This window comes from Chelonia mydas, chromosome 1 (assembly GCF_015237465.2).
Source record: "Chelonia mydas isolate rCheMyd1 chromosome 1, rCheMyd1.pri.v2, whole genome shotgun sequence".
Lineage (NCBI taxonomy): Eukaryota > Metazoa > Chordata > Testudines > Cheloniidae > Chelonia > Chelonia mydas.
Window position 1 is genome coordinate 318,382,276 of NC_057849.1, and position 23,132 is coordinate 318,405,407.

The following is a 23,132-nucleotide window of genomic DNA, read 5'->3' on the forward strand; positions in this document are numbered from 1 at the left end:
AGACGGGATCTGGTTCCGGAATCAAAGAGTGTGGAGGTCTCGTGCCCTCGACCACATCTTCAAAAAATGCTTGTCTGGAGGTGGATAGTTGAGACATAGAAGGCTTCTCTCAGTTTTGCTGGCGTCTTGTCTCCGTTTACATTGTTGGTCATACTGTCTTTGGGGCTGGGAGTATGGGGCAGCCCAGAATCTCTGGTCGTAAAACCTGCCTTGTTTCTTTTTGTTTGCAGGTACATAGATGTCCAGGGTTTTTAAGGACACCCAGGAGTCCTTTAAGGTGCGTAAGGACACATTGGTGTTTTCTGCAAACAATTTTTGCCCCTCAAAGAGTAAGTCTTCGACAGTGGCTTGAACCTTCTTCAGGAACCTGGAGAGATGGAACCAGGATGCCCAGCACATTACCACTGATATAGCAATGGTCTGTGCTGCTATGTCTGCAGAGTCGAGAGAGGCCTGTAGGGCTGTTCTGGCAGTGAGAGCACCTTCAGAAATGTTTGCTTTCTGCAGTTCTTTTCTGTCATCTGGCAGATTTTCAATAAAAGCTGACGTCTTGGAGAACAGATTATGTGTATATTTGGCCAACAAGGCTGAAAAGTTAGCTATGTGGAACTTCAGCATAGCTGAGGATTAGGGGTCATTCTAGACTGGTGTTGTTTTCCCCCTTTGATTAACCACCTCTACCACCAGCGAGGGAGGAGCTGTGGTGGGTGTCTGCCAAATTATTTTTGCAGGATCCATTATGGAGTCATTAATAGGCAGTGTTATCTCTGCTGTTGGGGATGCCTGAAGTATATCTGTGAGCTTGTGTTGGGTTTCTGGTAGCTCTGGTTAAGGAAATGTCCAGGGATTCTGCTACCCTTTCGAATAGGGTCCTGGAAATCATCCCCCGAAGTGCAGGGTGGTGGCATTACCGTTTCGTCCGGTGATAAAGACAAAAATGTGGGTGAGTGGCAGGGTATCACCTTCAGGTTTGTCCTCAGGCTTCTCGAGCTCTTCATCCTGCATCTGAGGGTGCTGGGACAGTTGGTGAAGGGGACCGTGTTGTTCTGGACCTTGTTGGATTGGGGGGGCTGAAGTTCTGGGCCATATATATAGCCCAGGGATCCCAGTACGGCCAATTGGGTGGGAAGGTCATAGGAGGCGTACCCATGGTTGAGCCTGCCAGCCTTGTATGCCTGCAGATGTTTGGTGCTGAGAGTGTCCTGATTTAGGGAAGGAGTGGCGAGGGATATATAGCCCTGCGTCATCCTCTTCTTCCTCATCGCTGGAGAGGGGAGGGGCTGACCCACTGGGAGTGGACACCAGGCTTGGTCCTGGTCTAGCTGGGATACCGTTGGTACCAAATAGGGGAGCCCTAGGCATTGAAGCAACTATCAGGTCCGCCTGTCTCATGAGTTGCTGTGGAACCATGAGGACTGGTGCCAGGGGAGGCAGCATGCACTGACTAGGAATCAGGATCAGAGCTGTCTGTGCCGATGACTTGCTGTGTTGTTTAGGTACAACAGGTGCCACCACTGCCCTGCTCGGTGCTGAGGTTTTCTTCGGCTCCATCAGCCCTGAGCTAGGAGGTTTGGCTTTAGTGTGCATACCTCCATGAGAGCTTGCCGGCATATGGTCTTTAGCTCCTTGGGAAGTCTTTGTGCCAGACGTTCCTGTTGCCTCATGGTCTGGCACTCTCGGTGCAGTCAGTACCAGAGCAGATTTTTCACTCAGTGATCACTTTCTTTTAGGCAAATCTCATTGTAGGGATGAGTGAGACCACTTTTTGGTGGCCTTTTGGGGAGCAGGCTCCTTAGCAGCCATTTTTGAAGTAGAGTCCATCAGACGCTGCCGCTGGCGACCATTGGCCAGGAGGCATCCTGGACTCAGGGTAGGAAGTTGGTCTGAGGGATTTCTCCATCATTAGGAGTTTCAACTGTAGATCCCTGGCCTTCCTTGTCCTAGCAATCACTTTGCAGTGTGGCATTTTTGAGCAATGTGTGTCACACCAAGGCAGTGGACACACTGAGTGGTCGTCTGAGACTGGTATCGGAAGCCTGCAAGTCAGGCAGCGTTTAGATCCAGGAGAGCCGGGCATGCCAGAAAGGGCACTTGCTTTGGAGAAAGAAGAGGAATAAGCCTGTTTTTGTTTCTCTCGTTGTCTTTCAAAGCCAGGGACCCGCTGAAGAGGTGGGGTGAAAGGGAAGGGGAAAGGTATAAATTTTTTTTTTTAATAAAGAAAAACTACATAAAATATAGGCTATAAAGAACTAAATGACAGGCTAACAATACCAGGAAAAAAACAGAAAACTATTGAGCTATCTAAGGTAAGAGAGGCGCTGCTGTCACTCTGACTCAAGGCAAATGCGGAAGAGAAGAAACTGGGGGACTGTTGACTGTGCACACTAGACAACCACTCGGAACAGTGCGAGATGGCTGATGCACGGGCGTGGCCAACCAGGCACTGCTACTACAAATCTCCGATTACAAACGCAGCGTGCCAAGACACCTAAAGTGGTGCACCCACAGGGACACGCCTCGAAGAAGCAGCATTAGTACCATTATACAAGGCACTGGTGAGACCTCATCTGGAATACTGCGTGCAATTCTCGTCCCCCACTTTTACGAAAGATGAATTCAAACTGGAGCAGATGCAGAGAAGGGCTACTCGGATGATCCGAGGAATGGAAAACCTACTTTATGAGAGGAGACAAACAGCTTGGCTTGTTTAGCCTAACCAAAAGAAGGCTGAAGGGAAATAGGATTGCTCTTTATAAATATATCAGAGGGATAAATACCAGGGAGGAAGGGGAGTTATTTAAGTTAAGCATCAACGCGGACACAAAAACAAAATGGACATAAACTGGCCATCAACAAATTTAGGCTCGAAATTAGGCAAAGGTTTCTAACCATCACAGGAGTGAATTTCTGGAACAGACTTCCAACGAAGCAGTGGCAGCCAAAAACCTAACTGGGTTCAAGACTGCACTTGATAAGTTTATGGAGCGGATGGTATGATGGGACTGCCTACAATAGCAGGTGGCCCATCAATGACTGCTTTTAGCAAATATTCCCAAACGGCTAGAGATGGGATACCAGATGAAGAGGGCTCTGAGTTACTACAAAGAATTCTTTCCCAGGCGTCTGTCTGGTGAGTCTTGCCCACATGCTCAGGGTCTAAGTGATCACCATATTTAGGGACGAGAAGGAATTTTTACCTGAGTCAGGTTGGCAGAGACCCTGCAGCATGGGGCATGGATCACTTTCAGAGTTAAACGAGTGTTAATGGTGAATTCTATGTAACTTGAAGTCTTTAAACCATGATTTGAGGACTTCAGTAACTCAGCCAGAGGTTAGGGGTCAAGGAGTGGGTGGGTGAAGTTCTGTGGTCTGTAATGTGCATCAGTGTTTCTCAAACGTGGCCAACGTGGCCGCATTCGGCCATCAGGGGCTTTTCTTGACGCCACAGCTTCCTGGGCAGTGACTGGGGGGAGGAGGGGTAGGCAAGGAGGGGTTGGGTCCTGTCCCCCTCTTGAGCCACAAACATTGGAGGAGCAGGCAGCTGGTGTGAGTTTCCCACCTTCCCGAGGGCGGTGGAGCTCAAGCTTCCGGCTTCAGCCCTGGTGTGGCAGGCGGCACGTTCTGGTCACGTGTCGGCAGGCTCTGGGCTCCAGGCTTTGGCTGCACAGCTGCAGTCTCCTCCCTCAGGCCACTGGGCTTCAGGCTCACACACACCCCTTGTCGCCTCTGGTTCCTGCTGCCGCCCCAGTCCCTCACCCCATCATCCTTGGCCCCCACTGCCTCCCATCTCCCCATCCAAGGCTTAATTTGACCCCCCCAGCTTGCCAGCGCTGAGTAAGTCTGCTGTGAAAAGAGATATTTGCATGTTTGTTAATATCGCTTTTCACTGCCTCTCAGCTAGCTAACAAGTCTCTGCTGTGAAAAGTGATATTAAATATTCAAATATCACTTATCACAGAAGCGGACTTACTAGCCAGCAAGTCTTAAAAAAAAAAAAAAAAAACCACCACCACAAGACAAGAACATGCAAAGCATCTTGTGTTTCTATTCTGTTTAGGTCCAGTAAATAATAGAGACAACTGTATGTTATTACTGAGTCTGCAAAAAAACCCCTACATAAATAAATTACTATGACTGGACATGTATATGCACGAATGTATTTGTTTTTCCTGAAGTATTTTAGGAAAAATTGTCAAAGTGGCCACCAGCAAGAGTTGGTGGCCGCACACTGAGGCCACCAAAAAATTTGTTGTGAGAACCCCAGGACTAGATGATCATAATGGTCCCCTCAGACCTTACAGTCTATGAGTAGAAGGTATCCATGCTGGACCAAAGCCAGGAATTTCACGCCAAGGGCAATCCTGCCAAGATCACGTTCAGCAACATGGTTCTCTGCACAGCTGCATTCTTACATTAATCGAGGAGTTGTCTATGATCTTTCATATCTGCTCTTGGAGGGCTTACAATCAAGATGCGACATTGCCCAGTCACCCAAGGCATATTAATATATCAACACAAAAGTAAATGGCATTTATTTCTCATCTTTTGGCTCTAGATTTAAGATTAATTCTATTCATTAGGAGCATTAGCAGAAAGAGGAGATTTTAAAAAGGTTTCTACATAGTTTGCCTAGCAGCCTGGAAAAATGTGAAAAGTACAATAGATTTCCTGTTTTTTAAAAAAACAGGAAGTTCTGCATTTATTAATTCCCAGAAAAAAAAATTAACCTTAAATCTTCTTCAAATGGACTAGATAGCTCAAGAAACTGGTAATGGGATACAGAACCTTTAAATTCTATGTCACTCATCGAAAATGTGGTTCACATCAGTAGTAACGAAAATTTATCAGCTAATGACTATTCAGTAGCCTATGTGAAATGAGTTCAGTAGTCTCAGTGCACTTCCTAGCATACAACTGTCTACATGACAAAAACCATTGTCACAATTACACTATGTTAAGTCTCTGCTGAGGGGACAAGAACTGAATTGATTTAGAGGCTGAATTCCCCTTGAGGTTTACTTGACATCTTTACACTGCAGTTTATCCAGTCCAACAAATAAACATAATAAAAGATTTTTACTTACTTGGATCAGATTTTGAAAATGTGTCTCTGTCCAAAAGGTTTCTGTTAAAGAAAGACAGATAAATGACACTGCTACTAAAATAGAGAAAGACGATCTCAAAGAAAACAATGATAATTTCTTTCTGATTGAAAGCCTCTACAATGCATACATGATTAAAACAGTTTATTTAAGGAACATAAGGGGACACAGTTGGCTCTCCTCCATCTCTTATGCATATCAGAATTACTCAGAGCTAGTATTCTGCCAATCTCAAAACGTTACACTTTTCAGTTTGTCACACAATTCTGATGCATGTAAACTGTAGATTGTAGACTCAACTACCACAAAGGGTAAAGAGGCAAAACACTATCATTAAAAATATATTTTTAAATGTAATGTCCCACAGGAACCGAAATAACTTTAAGCTGTCATGGTAATTTGCGAGTTTATTATTTCAGCTTTAAGCTAAAAGTAACTTCCCCCAAGATTTAGAACAAATCTTTCAAGTTGGGTAGATCTCTACCTAAACCAAGCTTCTAGGCTCAACCTAATCTTTCAACGCTAAAACAGTCTTTTGGCCCTGGATCCCTCTAGTAAAGTGTTCTGTGTCCAAGCTCTCATTATTTGATTACACTTGGTATCTTTCCTACCAATGTAGTAATTGTGTAACTATACAGTTCACTATTGTTAAACTATCCTTAATGCAAACTAGGAAACTTAGTTTGTACCCGCAGCATCCACTTGGGGAGTTAGAGAGCAGTACTTTGGTGCACACTGCTTTTCACATCCCCTAGTCCCAGCTGTGGGGTAGTGTAGAAATAGCATGGGTAAAGAGGAAGTGGTCAATCTTAATACTGCTCTACTGTTTCTTCTTTCAGGTTAAATAATTATGTAGTTCTTCCAGTGTTGAATTTTGGCTGAAGTAAACAGTAAAAATTAATATGGATTTTTTATTTTTGAGTAACAGCGGTCCTTTTTCCTGTCTCTTATCCTAAACGCTCTCCAGTATTAGGCTTTGTAATGACATTTGGTCATTCTTAATTTATTCCATTAGGATTAAAATGAACACTATCCACATATGTACACTCAGATAGTAATTTCAGACATAATTACCATACTGAATCAGATGAGTGGCCCATCAAAGTCTAATACCCTATATTTGACAATATCCAATACCAGCTGCTTCGGAAAAAGTTACAAGAAACTCTGTAACAACAATTACGGGGCAATCTGCCCCCTAGGGAAAGTTTCCTCCTAACTAACAGTTATACATGTCAAGACAAACTATATGAAAATGGCATTAAGGTTGGGAGTATATACCAATAAATAAAGTAAAACACATTACAGGTGTTTCAGTTATCCCAAAAATCAAGTGTTATAAATCCCCAAAATTCACAATTAAATATAGAAGAAATCCAAACATGTTGGGGTATGGAAATGCTTAATCAGGATACCAAACCACCTTAGTGTAAGGGGACTGTTGCCCCCTTACTAACATTCAGTGGGGGGGGGGGGGGTTTGGTTGGCTAGCTCCCAGTACTAAAAGGGGAAGGGTCTATGGGAAACCAGGACCATGAGACTGATAGTCCCCAGGAACAATGGGGAGAGGCCAATGCTCCAAGTCAGCCTGAATGACAGGGCAAGCAGGCTAATCAGGGAGTCAGGAGGCCAGTGAGGTCCCATCCTCCGTGTGAGCTGGATTTGCCTGGGTCTGAGTGGGGCTAAGCTAAGGAGAAAGCAGGGGCAAAGCTAAGCTGGGGAGCAGAGCTGTGCCAGCTCCAGAGGGACCAGAATAGCAACCCAGAGAGAGCAGACCCTGTCCTGGGAGCAGAGCTGCAGCCCCAAAGCCAGAGGCACAGCCCAGAGAGAGCAGACTTGCCCTGGGAGGAAAGCTGCAGCAACCAGAGCCAGAGGGGCCAGAAAAGCAGCCCAGGGAGCTGGAGGCAGAGCAGCAGCGCAGAGACAGAGTGGTGGAGCTGGGACTGGAGCAGTCTGGAGCTGGGTGCAGCGAGCAGCTGGGGAGAGCGAGGGGGACCCTGGGCAGCAGGCCCAGCACAGGGAGACGCCTCAGCCAAGAGGCTCTGCAGGCCAGGCTTGGATTGTAACGCCAACAGGGCGGGGGCAACACTGGGCAGAAGGTTCCTACCACTTAGGGCCTGAGAGCGTGTGGCCACCACCAGAGCAAGTGTCCAACCCACAGCATCCCTGCAGCAAAGCCAGGGCCTGAGAAGAAGGCCTGGGACTTACAAGGAACAGACTGAACCGCCCTGACATTCCAGAGACACTATTTGTGATGTTCCCTGCCTCAGAGAGGGTTGATGTGTTTCCTTTAAGCTTTCCCATTTTTCCTTATTCTTTTTAAAATGAATTGATTAAATAACTTGCATTTGCTTTAACTTGTACGTAATGGTCAGCGGGTCAGAGAAGTGCCCAGTGCAGACAGAGTACCCTGGAGTGGGAACACCCTAGCCCCTGTCCTAGGTGACCACAGCAGGGTTGGAGGGGGGGGGGGGGTCGAGCCCTCCAGGAATTCTGGGCCCAGCCTTGTTGGGGTTACGAGGACTCTGCCAAACAGGAGAGTGGAAGGGGAGTCCTCAAGGGCAGGGAGGCCACTGGGTAAAGGAAGTGGGAGAGAGAGGACTCAGATCCTTTCGCTAGCCCACTTCACTGGGGTAGTGCAGAAGCCAGGAAAGTTCCCCACAATAGCGGGACTATTCCCCACTTACATTAGCTCTCCACTGTAGCAATTGTGTGCAATAGCTTTATGATTATGGAATTTTAGGTTTGTGGTCACCAATTAATCTAATTTCTTAAGACATATTTGATCTTCTTTCACATTGCTATAGGGCAGAGTTAAGGTCATCCGTTTCTATGCCATTCATTATTTTCTACATTTTTACGTCTCCTCTTTTCATCTCAATTTTCTCAACTCATCTCTGAGCCGCTTCAATTTCTAGTGCGTATCTTTTATAGAAATTGAGTGACCAGAACTGAACACAGTATTCTAGGTGAGGTTACATAACTGATTTAATAAATTGAAATCACATTTCCATAGTATTCCCTATTCCATTAAGTACATAGTCTAACATTTACTTGACTACTGTTGCACAGTGAGCAAAAGGTCTTTATCAAACTGTCTGTAAAAATGCAAGTCTTTTTTGTAACTTTGTTTAAAACCAGTACGGTGTAAGTATTCATAAAGTCTAATGCCAGAAAGGACTGCTGTGATCATCTAGTCTGACCTTCTGCATAACACAGGCCACAGAACTTCCCAAAACCAATGCCTGTTTGAACTAGGCAGAGCATATCTTTTAGGCAAACATCCTATCTTGATTTAAAAATTCCCAGTGATGAAAAATACTGGCCTCCTCTTTACCTCCTACCCCAAATTTCGGGTCATCTGCAAATTTATTTAGTTATGATGATTTTTTGTTTTCTTCCAAGTCATTGATAAAAATAGGTAAAGGGCATAGGGCCAAGACCTAATCAATGTGAGACCGCACTAGACATACCCTCACTCAACAACAATTCCCCTTTTACAATTAAATTTTGAAACCTGTCAGGTATGTGGTTTTTAATCAATTTAACATGTGCCATGTTAATGTTATATCGTTCTAATTTCTTAATCAAAATGTCATGCAGGATCTAGTCATATGGCCTACAGAAGTCTAAATCTATTAATCTTTATCAACCAAACTTGATATCTTTTTTTGATAAGATTGCAAGTTAGACAGGATCTATTTTTACATAAGCTCATGTAATTAATGCCAATCAACATTACCCTCCTTTAATTCTTTATCAGGCACTCCATTATTTTGCTTAGGATCACTGTCATGGAAACAGACCCATAATTACCCAAGTCATCTCATTTACCCTTTTTAAATACCTGGCACAACATTAACTTTCTTTTACTGTTCTGGAACCTCCCTAGTGTTCCAAGAGTTATCAGGAAGGGGTGGTGGGGAGAAGGGGGGGACCAAACATTAACAGTGAAGCAAGCTTCTCAGCCAACTCCTGGATGCAAGGTACCTGGACCCGTTGATATTAAATGTCTAACTTTAGTACCTGCTATTCAACATCTTCCTGAACTGTTATTGGAATGGAAAGCATTTCTTCTTCATCAACCATCATCATCTGATAAGACTACATCATCTGTTTCTCCTCTTCCCCCACCACAAAACAAAAATATTTATTGAACACTTCTGCCTTTTCATTATTGACTATTCTACAATTTCCATCTAGTAATGGACCAACAAAAAATTTCTTCCCAATATAATTTACAAACCCCTTATCGTCCTTTACTCTGCTGGCTATAGATTGATTAGGTCTACCCGACTGGCCCACACAGACAAAAATAGGTGGAGCATCATATCTTCAACTGGTATGGAGATCACCCTGGGGCTTAAGGATGAGATAGGTGCCCAGAGACCCGAGTCAGGCAGCAATGCACAAATCTAGAGGCAGAAGCTTAGGCACCTAGGGAACTTTTACAGCAGAAATCTAGCTGCAGAGTGAATTTAAGTGCCTAAAGAGTTATGCGGCAGCTTAGCAGGGGTTTTTATGGATCACAGCAGCACCTAACTCTTTGTTTTCCGTCTCAGGATACTTGAACCAGGTTGCTTTTGGAAGTGGCATCAGTATGCAGAAACCAAAAAACACATTTCTTTAAGCCAGGGCATTATAGAGAAGAGATCTGATGATGTCGAAGAAATGATTGTAGAAGAAGCCAGCATCATATTGATAGAATCTAATTTCTTTTTGGTCTCCCTCTTTTGATCTCCACAGAGCCTCTTTTTTCTGAGAGCAAAAGAGGAGGTGGAGATACATAGGGCCATTTAAGCAGATAGCACATGCAATGGCGACACAAAAAAGACTAACGGAAGAAAATTCCAAGCACCTTTATAGGTACTTTTTGGTCTTTGGGTCCTCTGGAGAGCCCATCTCATCAAATGGGATCAAAATCTCTCATCTTTGACTGAACCTGACTAAGAACAAGAAAGAGGAGTCAATCTTCAGGTCAGAAGAGAATCTGATGGCCTTAACCCAGCATAATCTCATATAGAGATACTTTAATGATTGACTTCTTTTCAGGCTTGGAGCATACAGAGAAATGTGCGGGGTGAAATCTACAGATTTCTCAAAAGACCTGCCTTTCCTGTGGCTCATCTTGAGGGGGATCCTGAACAGGAGGTTAAGTTGCTGGCTCAGGCAGCTTGAGAGAAATTAATTAATCCAATGAAGACCTCTATGCCTTTATTAGGGAATAACTGACTTGAATCTTCTTTCAGAGTATTTAAGAGGGAGGAAAGTTCTCCTTCATCAATTGAGGACTAGAACGAATACTTGTTTAATCTAGACAGCCCTCAAAAGAAAAGGTCTCTTTTGTTTTGCAGGTTAGGAAGTAGTATCATGTTTATGGCCCAGTGATGAAAGTCCTGAAAGGGAGAAGAAGAGAACCATCCACACTGGCTGGAGTAGAATATAGGGTCAGGAGGTCAGAGGAGGGAGGGAGAGCCTATCACCCAGAACATCTACATGGTTTGGATGTATGAGATGCCAGCTTAAGAAAGAGTGAGGCGGATCAAAGATATCCAAATAAAAGTTTCTTGTTCTGTATAAAGAGTAGTAACAATAAAGCAGAAAGAACTAGCCTAGTTATTCCATACATAAAATAGTTCTTAGTGAATGAAATTATTAGCTTTACTGTAGTGTAACCTCAGTCAAACCAATAAAATAAAAACCGCTTACTTCCCAAAATTGTTCAGCTATTATAATCATACTACATTTAGCCTAAAACTTGAAGATACTGTACCACACTTGATTAAATCAGACCAGTATTCACTAATCCAATAAGCTGCTGTAGCTAAAGTATAAAATAAAAATCACTGATCCCCATGTTGTTTTATGTGGTTTAATTTATACATTAGGGTAATTTATATATTATGCATGGACTGATTGAAACCTAAAACAAATGTTACCTTTATAATCTAGGTCAGTTTTTTAGAGTAACAGCCATGTTAGTCTGTATTCGCAAAAAGAAAAGGAGTACTTGTGGCACCTTAGAGACTAACCAATTTATTTGAGCATATTTTATTTTAGCCTGCTCATATTTGGGTTTTTTTTTTTCTAATTTCAAATTTTAGAGTAATGAGAAACAATACATACTAACTTCATCTCTGAAGAATACAAAATTTTCCTCCTGTAACCTCACATGCAACTTAAAATCCACTCACTCATAGCAAGTGAGAGCCCTCATCTCCTGCAGAATCTCAGATTTCATTAAATATTACTTATCAGCTTAATATGGTGGTGTCATTTTCCCTATAGTCTGAAAATTGACAAGACACTTTAATTCTCTCTTTCCTCACTAAACACAGGTCAATAGAGGAAGAATCCTTCCCTTGTGTTTTGACAGAGGACTTACTGAGCATGACCCAGAGAATTATTTCTAAGGGCCTCCTCGTTATTTGGGTAGTATCAGACTCAGCCCTTGAGTTCTATGGCCTGTATTATACAGAAGGTCAGACTAGAACAGGGATTGGCAATCTTTGGCCCCTGGCAGGCCGGGAAGGTTTGTTTACCTGCAGCGTCCGCAGGTTCGGTCAATCGTAGCTTCCACTGGCTGTGGTTCGCCGTTCCAGGCCAATGGGGGCTGCGGGAAGGGTGGCCAGCACATCCCTCAGCCTACGCCGCTTCCCGCAGCCCCTATTGGCCTGGGACGGCGAACCATGACCAGTGGGAACTTGCGATCGGCCAAACCTGCGGACGCTGCAGATAAACAAACCATCCCAGCCCGCCAGCAGCTTTCCCTGGCGGACCGAATGCCAAAGGTTGCGGATCCCTGGACTAGAAGATCACAATGATCCTTTCTGATCTTGGGCTCTATGAAAGAGGGCAACTGTAGAATGATTCAGAATACTTTCCCATCAGAAAAGGTAGTTGTGACATCCCCCAGGGCAGGAGTTCTCAACCTTTGTTTTTGGGACCCCCCCTTCCCCCACATGCTATAAAAACTCCATGGACCCCCTGTGCCACGATAACTGGTTTTCTGCATATAAAAGCCAGGGCTGGCATTAGAGGGTAGCAAGCAGGGCAATGGCCGGGGGACATGCCAGAGGGCCCCCCACACAAAGCTACATTGCTTAGGCTTTGGCTTCAGCCCCGGGTAGTAGGGCTCAGGACTTCAACCTCATAGGCTGGGACTTCAGCTTTGTGCCCTGAGCCCAATGAGTCTAAATGTTGGCCTTGCTTGGTGGCGCCCCTGAAACCTTCTCACAGCCCCCCTCCCCAGGGGACCCCAGTCCCCTGGTTGAGAACCACTGCCCAAGGGTACAGTGTGGACTTTTCAAAACTGTGAACCTTAATTCTCCAGACCAGGTGTAACGATGCTGGTTCTGGCGGGACCCAACTGAGAGTGCCAATTCAGGACAAATTGCTTCAAGCAGGGCAGTTACAGCCCAAAGCTGGGGTTTCTATGCACACCAAGGCAAACCAAACCAGCCAAACAGAGAAGACTTTGGTTTTACCCCACTGGCTAACCACAAGTCACACAAGCAATTCCCTTAGACACTCCAGTTTCCCAGTATCACCACTGGTGCCCCTCGTTATGGGGACAAATGGTTATGAAAACCAATACCCCAGTAAAAGAAAAAAAGGTTCTCTCAATCCCAAAGGACCAAGCCCCAGACTCAGGTCAATATACAAATCAGATCTTACCCACAAATCATGCTGTTGCCAATCCTTTAGAATCTAAAATCTAAAGGTTTATTCATAAAAAGAGAGAAATATAGATGAGAGCTAGAATTGGTTAAATGGAATCAATTACACACAGTAATGGCAAAGTTCTTGGTTCAGGCTTGCAGCAGTGACAGAATAAACTGCAGGTTCAAATCAAGTCTCTGGAGTACATCCACAGCTGGGATGGGTCATCAGCCCTTTGTTCACAGCTTCAGTGTAGTAAAGTTCCTCCAGAGGTAAGAAGCAGGACTGAAGACAAGATGAAGAAGCTGCAGCAGCTTTTTATATTCTCTTGCCATGTGGTCTCTTTCTTTCTTTGTCCCAAAGACAAGCTGTCCATCACATGGCCTGGAAAAACCTCAGAGTTCTGTCCAGAGGCAGGTCCCTGCATACCTTGCTGAGTCCCAAGGCATGTCTGCCTTCTCTCAGTGGGTCAGTTGTACAGCTGATGGTCCTTAATGGGCCATCCAGCAGGGTAGGCAAAGCTGACACCAACTTGTCTGGGGTGGAACCCAGAAGCATAGCATAAGTTTGAAATACAGACAGTATAGAGCCAACACTTATATCTTTAAATACAAAAATGATACATGCAAACAGATAGCATAATCATAAGCAGCAAACCATAACCTCGTCTTAGACACCTCATTTGTCCCCCTTTATACAAGATTTGGTGCCACTACAGGACTTTGGTTGCAACAATGTTCTATATGGTCCCAGTTCAAGTCAATAACATCATACCAGGATTTCCTCTTACACTGCTCTGCTGACGGAAAAACAGCCTCTCCAGGCCCTGCTCACACAGCCATTAGCATATAAAGGCACACCCAGCGAAATTACATGAATGCTCTCTCAGCCACTCATGAACTAATTCAGGGGAACAGCTCCATATCCTTGTCACAGCACTGCACCCCAGAAGCATGTGCCTTGTATTTTCCGGTTCCCTCACTGTGCAGTGCAAGCTCATTAATTAGTTCATCATTCAATCAAAGAGTAAAGAATATGTAACAGCCTTTGTTAACCTGAATAGAGATTCCCCAAACACTTCAATCAAAACATACTAGTTTAGATAATTTAGTTCTGTTCTTTTATCTAAAGATAGCTTTTAAGTGATAAGTGATACAGGCATAAAAGGTCAGAATTGACTACAAAAAGAAATAAAATGATAATAATTGCAATCTAATTCTGAAGCTTCACCAAGCTAACTAAAATGTGAAGCAAGCAACTTTCTCACCCAACCAGATGCTGCGGACAGTTCACAATCCATCCTAACTAGAAAACCTTCCAGTTAGGACCATCCCTTCCCACAGTTCAATACTGCTACTCTTTGCCCTCCAAACAATCTTACTTCCAGGTGTTGAGATGAGGGAGGAGCGAGGTAATTTGTGTGTTGGGGTATAAAAAGGAAAAAAAAAAAAAAAAAAAAAAAAAACAGCTCCTCATGCTGGAAAAATCCTTGCTGTGTCAAGGGGTTAGACAGTTCCATTGCCTATGTGCCCTGCAATCAGTCCTTCATATGAATTGCAAATTCTTGCTTGCACCTTCTGTGTACATACAGTTGACAGTCAAGGCCTTTATTACTTCTGAGGTGCTAGTCTGTGGGCTTTTCCCAGACTCACAATATGTTTCATTAACAAACCTATAGCAAAATCTCATAACTCCATATACAGTGTTGAGGCACAAGTTTTAACAGGACAACAATGTTAAGCAAATTATGACTTTTCAAATGATACCTCACAAGGCATAATATATCAACCATATAAAAATTGTGAATATGGAGATTACAGGGTGTTATTTTTGAGGTAGAGCATGTTACAGTAGTACTCTGGCTGTGAAGGCTAGACATCTAACCATCAGATTAAACATTTTAAAATGTTAATATTAAAAGAGAGAGAGAAAAGTTGGGGGGGTGAAGTAATATCTTTTATTGGACCAACCTCTGTTGGTGAGAGAAACTTTCAAGCTACATACAGCTCTTTTTCGGGTCTGGAAAACTTATCCAGTATCACAGCTAAATATCAGGTGGAACAGATTGTTTAGCATAAGTACTTAACACATACTGTGAGAGTCCATTTAAAGTGAAGTGGACCATTAATACCCCTCCAGTCTTAGGTCAGGTCTATACTACAGACCAACCTCAGTATAACTACATCTCTCAAGGATGTGAAAAATCCACACCTGAGAGACAAACTACGTTTATGCTTCAGATCTTACAGCAGCACAGCTGTACCGCTATAAGGTCTCCCATGTAGCCAGTCTATGCCAGCAGGAAAGAGCTGACCTGCTGGCATAATTAAACCACCCACAATGAACAGCAGTAGTTATGTTGGCAGGAGAGCATCTCCCGCCGACACAGTGCTGTCCACATCAGCACTTCTGTTGGTGAAACTTATGTCAGTCAGGGGGGTGGTTTTTTTCCACTCCCCTAACCAACAAAATTGCTAGTGTAGACATAGGTCAGTGTAACTTAGGGTGACCAGCTGTCCCAATTTTAAGTACAGTCCTGATTTTTGAGTCTTTGTTATATAGGCTCCTATTACTCCCCATCCGTCCTGATTTTTCACATTTGCTGCCTGGTCACCCTAGTGTAACTATGGCTAATCCCACCCATGTAGACAAAATGCTCCTCCCACTGACATAGCTACGGGTCTCTTGGGGAAGTGGATTAACCACACTGACAGGAGAAAGCTCCCCCATTGGCTTAGAGAGTCTTCATTAAAGCGCTACGCAACAATGCAGTATTTTAAAGTGTAGACTTGCCCATAGGGAGAGGGGAAATAGCTGGTGTCATAAGTATAAAGGGAAGGCTAACCATTTTTAAATCCCTCCTGGCCAGAGGAAAAACCCTTTCACCTGTTGTCAGGGTTCCTCCCCCACTCTGAACTCTAGGGTACTGCATGAAAACCTCCTAAGCTTACTTTTACCAGCTTAGGTTAAAACTTCCCCAAGGTACAAATTAATTTTATCCTTTGTCCTTGGAATATCCACTGCCACCACCAAACTCTAACTGGGTTTACTGGGAAACGTAGTTTGGACACGTCTTTCCCCCCAAAAATCCTCCCAACTCTTGCACCCCACTTCCTGGGAAAGGTTTGGTAAAAATCCTCACCAATTTGCATAGGTGACCACAGACCCAAACCCTTGGATCTTAGAACAATGAAAAAACATTCAGTTTTCTTACAAGAAGACTTAATAGAAATAGAAGTAAACAGAAGTAAAGAAATCACCTCTGTAAAATCAGGATGGTAGATACCTTACAGGGTAATTAGATTCAAAACATAGAGAATCCTTCTAGGCAAAAACCTTAAGTTACATAAAAGACACACAGACAGGAATAGTCATTCTATTCAGCACAATTCTTTTCTCAGCCATTTAAAGAAATCATAATCTAACACATATCTAGCTAGCTTACTTACTAAAGTTCTAAGGCTCCATTCCTGGTCTATCCCCGGCAAAAGCAGCATACCGACAGACACAGACCCTTTGTTTCTCTCCCTCCTCCCAGCTTTTGAAAGTATCTTGTCTTCTCATTGGTCATTTTGGTCAGGTGCCAGCAAGGTTACCTTTAGCTTCTTAACCCTTTACAGGTGAGAGGATTTTTCCTCTGGCCAGGAGGGATTTTAAAGGGGTTTACCCTTCCCTTTATATTTATGACACCTGTAAAGGGTTAAGGAGCTAAAGATAACCTCGCTGGCACCTGATCAAAATGACCAATGAGGAGACAAGATACTTTCAAAGCTGGAGGGCAGGTGGAAAAAAAGGGTACTCTCTCGGTCTTTGTTGCTTTTGCTGGGACCAGAGCAGGAATGCAGGTCAGAACTCCTGTAAAAAGTCAGAAAGCAATCTAGTTAGATATGCGTTCGATTCTGTTTTGTTTAAATGGCTGATAAAATAAGTTGTGCTGAATGGAATGGATATTCCTGTTTGTGTCTTTTTGTAACTTAAGGTTTTGCCTAGAGGGATTCTCTATGTTTTGAATCTGATTACCCTGTAAGGTATTTACCATCCTGATTTTACAGGGGTGATTCTTTTTAATTAAAATTCTTCTTTTAAGAACCTGATAGATTTTTCATTGTTCTTAAGATCCAAGGTGTGTGTTCACCTATGCAAATTAGTGAGGATTTTTATCAAGCCTTCCCCAGGAAAGGGGTTGTAGGGCTTGGGGGGATTTTGGGGGGGAGATGTTTCCAAGTGGGCTCTGTTATATTTGTTAGATGCTTGGTGGTGGCAGCAATAAAGTCCAGGGACAAAAAGGTAAAATAGTTTGTACCTTGAGGAAGTTTTAACCTAAGCTGGTAAAAATAAGCTTAGGGAGTTTTTCATGCAGGTCCCTACATCTGTACCCTAGAGTTCAGAGTGGGGAAGGAACCTTGACAGGTGGTGAGGGGGGTTGTTAGTGGGTTAGAGATAATTGTAATCATAAATCCAAAGTTTCTATTCAGTCCAGAATTTTTAAAAAGTTATGAATTTAAGCTCCCAGGCTTGTCTTTTGAAAGTGATATGTGGGTTGCCTTTTGAGGATGAGGACTGAAAGGTCAGACATAGTGATCACTTTGTGAAAAGTGTTCAAGCAAGTGAGGAATAGGTGCTGGTGAGGGCACACATGCTGAAGGGAGCTCACGGTGCGAGCATGGATATTGGTGGCAGTAGCAAGGTGAGGGATTCAATCTCAGGATAAGACACAGGAGATTCCCATTTTGAGCCAGTGATAGAACACAGCACTGAGGCTCAACAGCAAAATCCCATCTTGGGTTCTGTATCAAAGGATCACAGCACAGTGGTTGGTTTCAGAACCCGCAGTGGGCCCACTGGAGTATCAAGCTCTAGGCACTGAGAAGCTAGATGAGCATGGAACCTCAAATCTCTCTCCACACCTTCACTCCCTGTGGTGGAAGGGAAAGTCATATGCTGGGTTACTGTGTAAGTCCCGCCCGCACAAAAGATCACTGCACATGGGCATTAGTGTCCAGTATGATTGCCAGGCAGAAGGCCCATGACAGAGAGGTGCCAGCTGGCAAAGAGTTTACTACTTTGGGTCAGCAACTCGTATCAGGTCTGACAATCTCACTACACCTAACACATTGCTTTCATGGTATTTTTACACAAATAGTGTACTACTTGTTGGGATCCAAACCTTTTGTTTGTTCATTTGCTATAACAATCAAAATGAACGATAAACTGCTGGAGTAAGTTAACTTTTGTCACCTTGGACAAAGGTGCTAGCTAAATTAATTATTAATAAAATAATATTACATGCCTCCAGTATTGTGTTAATTCATTAAAGAATACAAAATAACACCTCTCAAACTGAAATGGAACAGTCGAATATAAAAATTTAGAAGTGTAAATTTTCAGTTTTGTTTCAATTAAAATAAAATTCCAAACATTGATTTAAATCTCAGTTCTAAACAAAAAAAAAATTAAATTTTGCCAGTTTCTATGGCAATACCATTACCATGCCACCTTACTTCTGCAGCTGCTGCTCTCTGGCCACCCAGCTCTAAAGGCAGCATCCCAGCAGCAGCAGTGCAGAAGTAAAGGTGGCATGGTATTGTCCTGCTGCAGGGCTCTATCCCCTACTATTTTTCCCCTCCTCATTTTTCTGCCTCATTTTTCCATCCCCTCAGCTTTGCGCCTTGAGTGGCTGCCCCACTCGCCCTGCCCAGGTTATGGCTCTGAGTACTGTACTGTAGTTGGGATCCAGGGACCAGGGTTGTTATAGCCGAAGTTTCATAATAATGAAGGACGTTACAGCAATGATGCACTTTATTGTAAGGTATCAAATGAAAGCTGGTGACACACTGGTCACCGTAATCACTGAGATGCATGGATGGATGGTGTGTGAGGAGTAGTGTATTCCTACTAAAAATATGCTTTAAAACTATGTAACCTGGCAGAGTTGACTGACAGGTTCTCTACTAGACTGGATGATTTAAAGTTTTTTTTTTTAAATGTCATTTAAATTTTTTCTTTTTAAAAAACCTGTTTAAAATGAAATCTGACTGTAGTATAAAATGTTAATGTCTTAAAACATTTACATATAAATTTGTTGAATCCATGAGCCTCTACCAAAAACTGAGTTAAGGGCTGCTTTTCTTTCTAATCTGTTTAAGAAATCGGGGAGGGGGAGAACCTAACTTTTGAGGTCAAGCTTTATAAATATGGCACAATAGGTCATGTACTGTATTAAAGCTTTGATCCTGGGGAGACCCAAGGCCTGTTCTACTGGCTACAGGAGTTCTATTTAGCTGTAACTCAACATGTTTTAATGGCTATATCAACGGAGAAGAAAATCACCTTTCTTTAGAAAAAAACTGAAGTACAAATGGGAAAACTGACTAAAAATCAATTATTTAAATAGAGCTGAGGTCCCCCAAGTGTGGGGCAGGCCCCCTAGGAGGGTGTGGAGGAACGTCCAGGGGGGGCATAGGCCAGCCTCACAGGAGCAGGGAGGGAGCACCAGCCAGCCCCTCCCTGCCCTCAGCTCCCAGCCCTGTCTCCAGCCTTTGCACAGCTCCACTCCCAGTCCCGTGCTAGCCTCCAGCCTCAGCTCCGTTCCCAGCCCAAGGCCGAGGCAGGGAACAAAGCCAGGAGCAGTGCCGGACCTGGCCATGGGCCCGGCTGCCAGTCCCCACGGCGGCCCGGCTGCAGCTCCACTCCCGTCCCCACCCCCAGCCTTGGCCCCTGGCCGCAGCCCCACTTCCGGACCCAGACTCACCCCCAGCTGCTATCCCAGCCTCAACCCCCTTACCCTGGTCCGCATCCTTCCCTCTCCCTCAAACCATGGCCCTGCTCCTTGCCCCAGCTTGGGGGAGGGGGGGGAACACAACAGGGGTAAGGTAGGGGCACAACCCTCAAAAAAGTTTGGGGACCGCTGAAATAGAGGCTTTCCACTTCATGATTTGAATCATGATTTAAAATTGCCTTGGTTTAAATCAATCCACCCTGTTTTCTGCCAGACAAAGCACCTATCTATTCACCTATCCCTGACTCTTATGTAAATTAAGTATAGTAAACAAAACACAACGGGTACTACATCTGCATTCTAACTGTAACCCTTCTGCCCGTCAGAGTTGGCAGCAACAAGAGCCGGGTTCAATATCTAGGGGATCCATTCCAATAACACAATGCAAACCGGCTCGAGCCCCCACCCAGTGACCTGGGACAAATATATACCACCCCCGCTGAGCGCCTCCAAGAGGCAATACTTCCCCTCTCGCAAGCACATAGTCTGAGTGTAGCAAAAAGCCTTTTAATAACAGAGGAAACAATGTAGCATTATGTTGGGGAAACACCACCAACAGGATTCATAACACAACCCATGAGCAAAAAACCCACCCCAAGCAAATTGGGGTATGCCCTTTCCCTTTGGTTCTTGAGTCCAGCAACCCCAAATCATCCAAAGTCCCAAAAGTCCAATGACCCAAAAGTCTCTGTCCCTGGTCAGGGCAGCCCCAGAGTTCAAAAGTTTATCTACAGAGCTTTACCTCCCAACCTGGGTGGAGATGGGGGCGGAGGCAAGAGGCACCTTACATGATCTGAAGCTGACCGCCCCACAGCTCCATAGGCCTTCATTCCGCTCCGCCAGCCGCCCCACAAACTGCTTCACTCAGCTCTGCGGCCCACACACAGCTCCCACCGTCCCATGAACTGCTCCGCATCCCACCAGCAGCTCCCGCCGTCCTATGAACTGCTCCACCAGCCTGTCCACAGGGCACGCCAGCCGTCCCGCAAACTGCTCCACAATATATCTTCAGGCTCCCCCACTACTTAACACAACGCTCAGTGATTTCAGCTCTTAGTCAGTTCAGCTCTTTGGTGAATTCAGCTTGTAGCAGGGGAGCCTCAGTGCTCGTGCACTATTAGCCCAAAGTGAGCTCAGCAGCCTGTAACTAGACTTCTAATGAATTAGCTCTGATATTCCACAGTGGAGACAGGAGGAAGTGCAATTAGCATATAAGGCCCTCACCAAGGGGCCCATACCACCAAGTATTAATACTTGTCCCCAGCCTCTCTCCATTCACAGAGTTTTGGAACCCATGACCCTTGCCTAGCGAGTGCTACTTAGTTGATGGTGAGTCCCTCCATCATAACAAAAGGCCAAGTACAGTTCCAAGCACAATTCCCATAATCAGGATAACAACAATTTATTCTTCCTGCCCCAATAACAGAAACACTGGGGATCCCACAGCAGCCAAAGTGACTGTTTGGGCAGCTATGGCCTCATTCTAGGTGGGGTGGGTGTGCCTATGCAAATGAGATCAGCCCCTGAAGTTCTTTTCCACAACTTGCCACACCTCACCACCAGATGTCAGGGTGGAGCTCATCCTGACACTGCTTACATCAGTCAACATAAGGATGTTAAATTAACATGGAAAGACGCTAGAAACTGAACCACAGGGCGTTGTCCTGTCCCTGAGGTGCAAAGACAACCAACTCTGGGGTATAATAGGAAGGCAAAAGGATCCCTGTTTTACCCTGCATCTGGGGACTAACTGAACAGTGCAATTACATTCATGAAAATGGGATCTCAACAAGGGTTTGGCTGAAAGCACCATAAAGGACATTTGGGCAAGACAGACTTTTTTAGACAAGAGCTTAGCCTGTTAATTTTAAGTTTAGAATGTAAGAAGCATGTTATACCTTTTGTTTTATTTGTAACCTGGTGTTCTGACTATCCTTGCTTGCGATCTCTTACATATTAAGATGTTAATAAAACTTTATATTTGTTTTACCCACAAAACCTTACGCCCAAATAAATCTGCTTAAGGTGCCACCAGACTCAACGTTGTTTTTGTGGATGCAGACTAACACAGCTACCCCTCTGATACTTTATATTTGTTTTCACTATAAATAGATTACAGTGCTGTATTGTTAAATTGGAGATTATACTCAGCTGAATCGAACAAGCTTGCGTTCCTTTGGGGACAGCTTATCTGGTAATTTCTGTGAGTGTCCAGTGGATCAGGGCTAGATACTACAGAGGACAGGGTGACCAGATGTCCCGATTTTATAGAGACAGTCCCAATTTTGGGGGCTTTTTTCTATTACCCCCCCACCCCCGTCCCGATTTTTCACACTTTCTATCTGGTCTCCCTAACAGAGGGACACTTATGGGGAACTTCGGAACTGGGTGCACTTAGTGTTAATTTGTAAGGCAAACTGAGGGCTGGTGTAAGTTCAGAGGAGAGTGCTTATGTGACTGAAGGGCTGGCAGTATCACGAAGTTGACATCCAGCCATAGGCACCGAGTTTCTAATCTTCTGGGGGGCGTTCCCCCTCGGCTCTGCCCAGGCCCCACCCCCACTTCACCCCTTCCCCCAAAGTCCCACCCCCGCCCTGGTTCTTCCCACCCCCGCTCCGCCCCACCTCTTCCCTGCCCAGTTCCACCCCCTTCCCCTAGCATGTGCCCTCACTCCTCCTCCCTGCACCTCCTGATGCCGTGAAACGGCTGATCAATGGTAGGCACTGGAAGGAAGGGCGGGGGGGGACGACTCGCTGATCGGCAGGGCCCGCCGGTGGGCAGAAGGTGCTGTGGGGGAGGGGGAGGTTTGGTAGGGGGGCTGTCTGTGGGTGCTCAGCACCCACCATTTTTTTCCTGTGGGTGCTCCATCCCCAGAACACCCATGGAGTCAGTGCCTATGCTTCCAGCTACCATAAGACAGACTCCCTCTCGCTGAAAGCAGTGGGAATAACATGGAACCCCAAGGGAGGTGTACCTGTTGAAACCCTCATAAAGCTCTAGGCCCCATGAAGTCCTGGTGAGAGGTCAATGGCTCCCAGGAAAAAGGAAGGCTCTATACTAAACTATCCTATATTACTCAACTTAAGTTTACAAGAAAATATTAAAATCAGATTAAGGGAAGAGCTAGCCTGAGGTAACAAAGGCAAGTTCCATTTGCTCTCTGCGACAGTGGCAAAGGAACTGAGGCTGCCAAGGTGGTGCACTCCCTTACGTAGAGGGGGTCAATGATGTCACCCTCACCGCCTGCCCCCGGACTTTGCTAGACATTGCTTTTCAATGCAGTTCATCAGCTACACACCAGATGTACCATATCTCACAAATGGAAATGCACCACAAATAAGTTCTTCTTAATATATGTAACATCACAACTAAACAAACATCTGTAAGTTACTTATAGACCACAGAAAATCCCAATACAAACATTAAACACGTCACCAAAAAAAAAAAAAATCCCAAGTATTTAAAACTTTGGAAGTCAGTATCTAAACTTAAAAGCACAATTATTTTGGTGCTTCCTGGATAGATCCCCCTGCAGACTTCTAGAATCTCCCTGGATTGGAAACCCACAGACATACTGTGCTCTATTAGGT

At 44.5% G+C, this 23,132-nt stretch overlaps 1 protein-coding gene across 18 annotated transcripts in view; it reads right to left on the bottom strand.

Annotated features, from left to right (window-relative positions):
• CPNE8 (copine 8) overlaps positions 1-23,132 on the bottom strand; it is a 285,586-nt gene that overhangs the window by 257,318 nt on the left and 5,136 nt on the right. For 16 of the 18 annotated variants that reach the window (XR_005223777.2, XR_005223778.2, XR_005223779.2 and 13 more), the window contains exon 2: positions 5,085-5,125. The exons of the other annotated variants lie outside the window; for them this stretch is intronic. Coding sequence is in view for 11 of the 16 variants with exons in the window: in XM_043551226.1 (XP_043407161.1) it covers positions 5,085-5,125 (41 nt within the window). In the remaining 5 variants the exon portion in view is untranslated. The remainder of the gene's footprint in view (positions 1-5,084; positions 5,126-23,132) is intronic. 18 annotated transcript variants of the gene reach the window in all.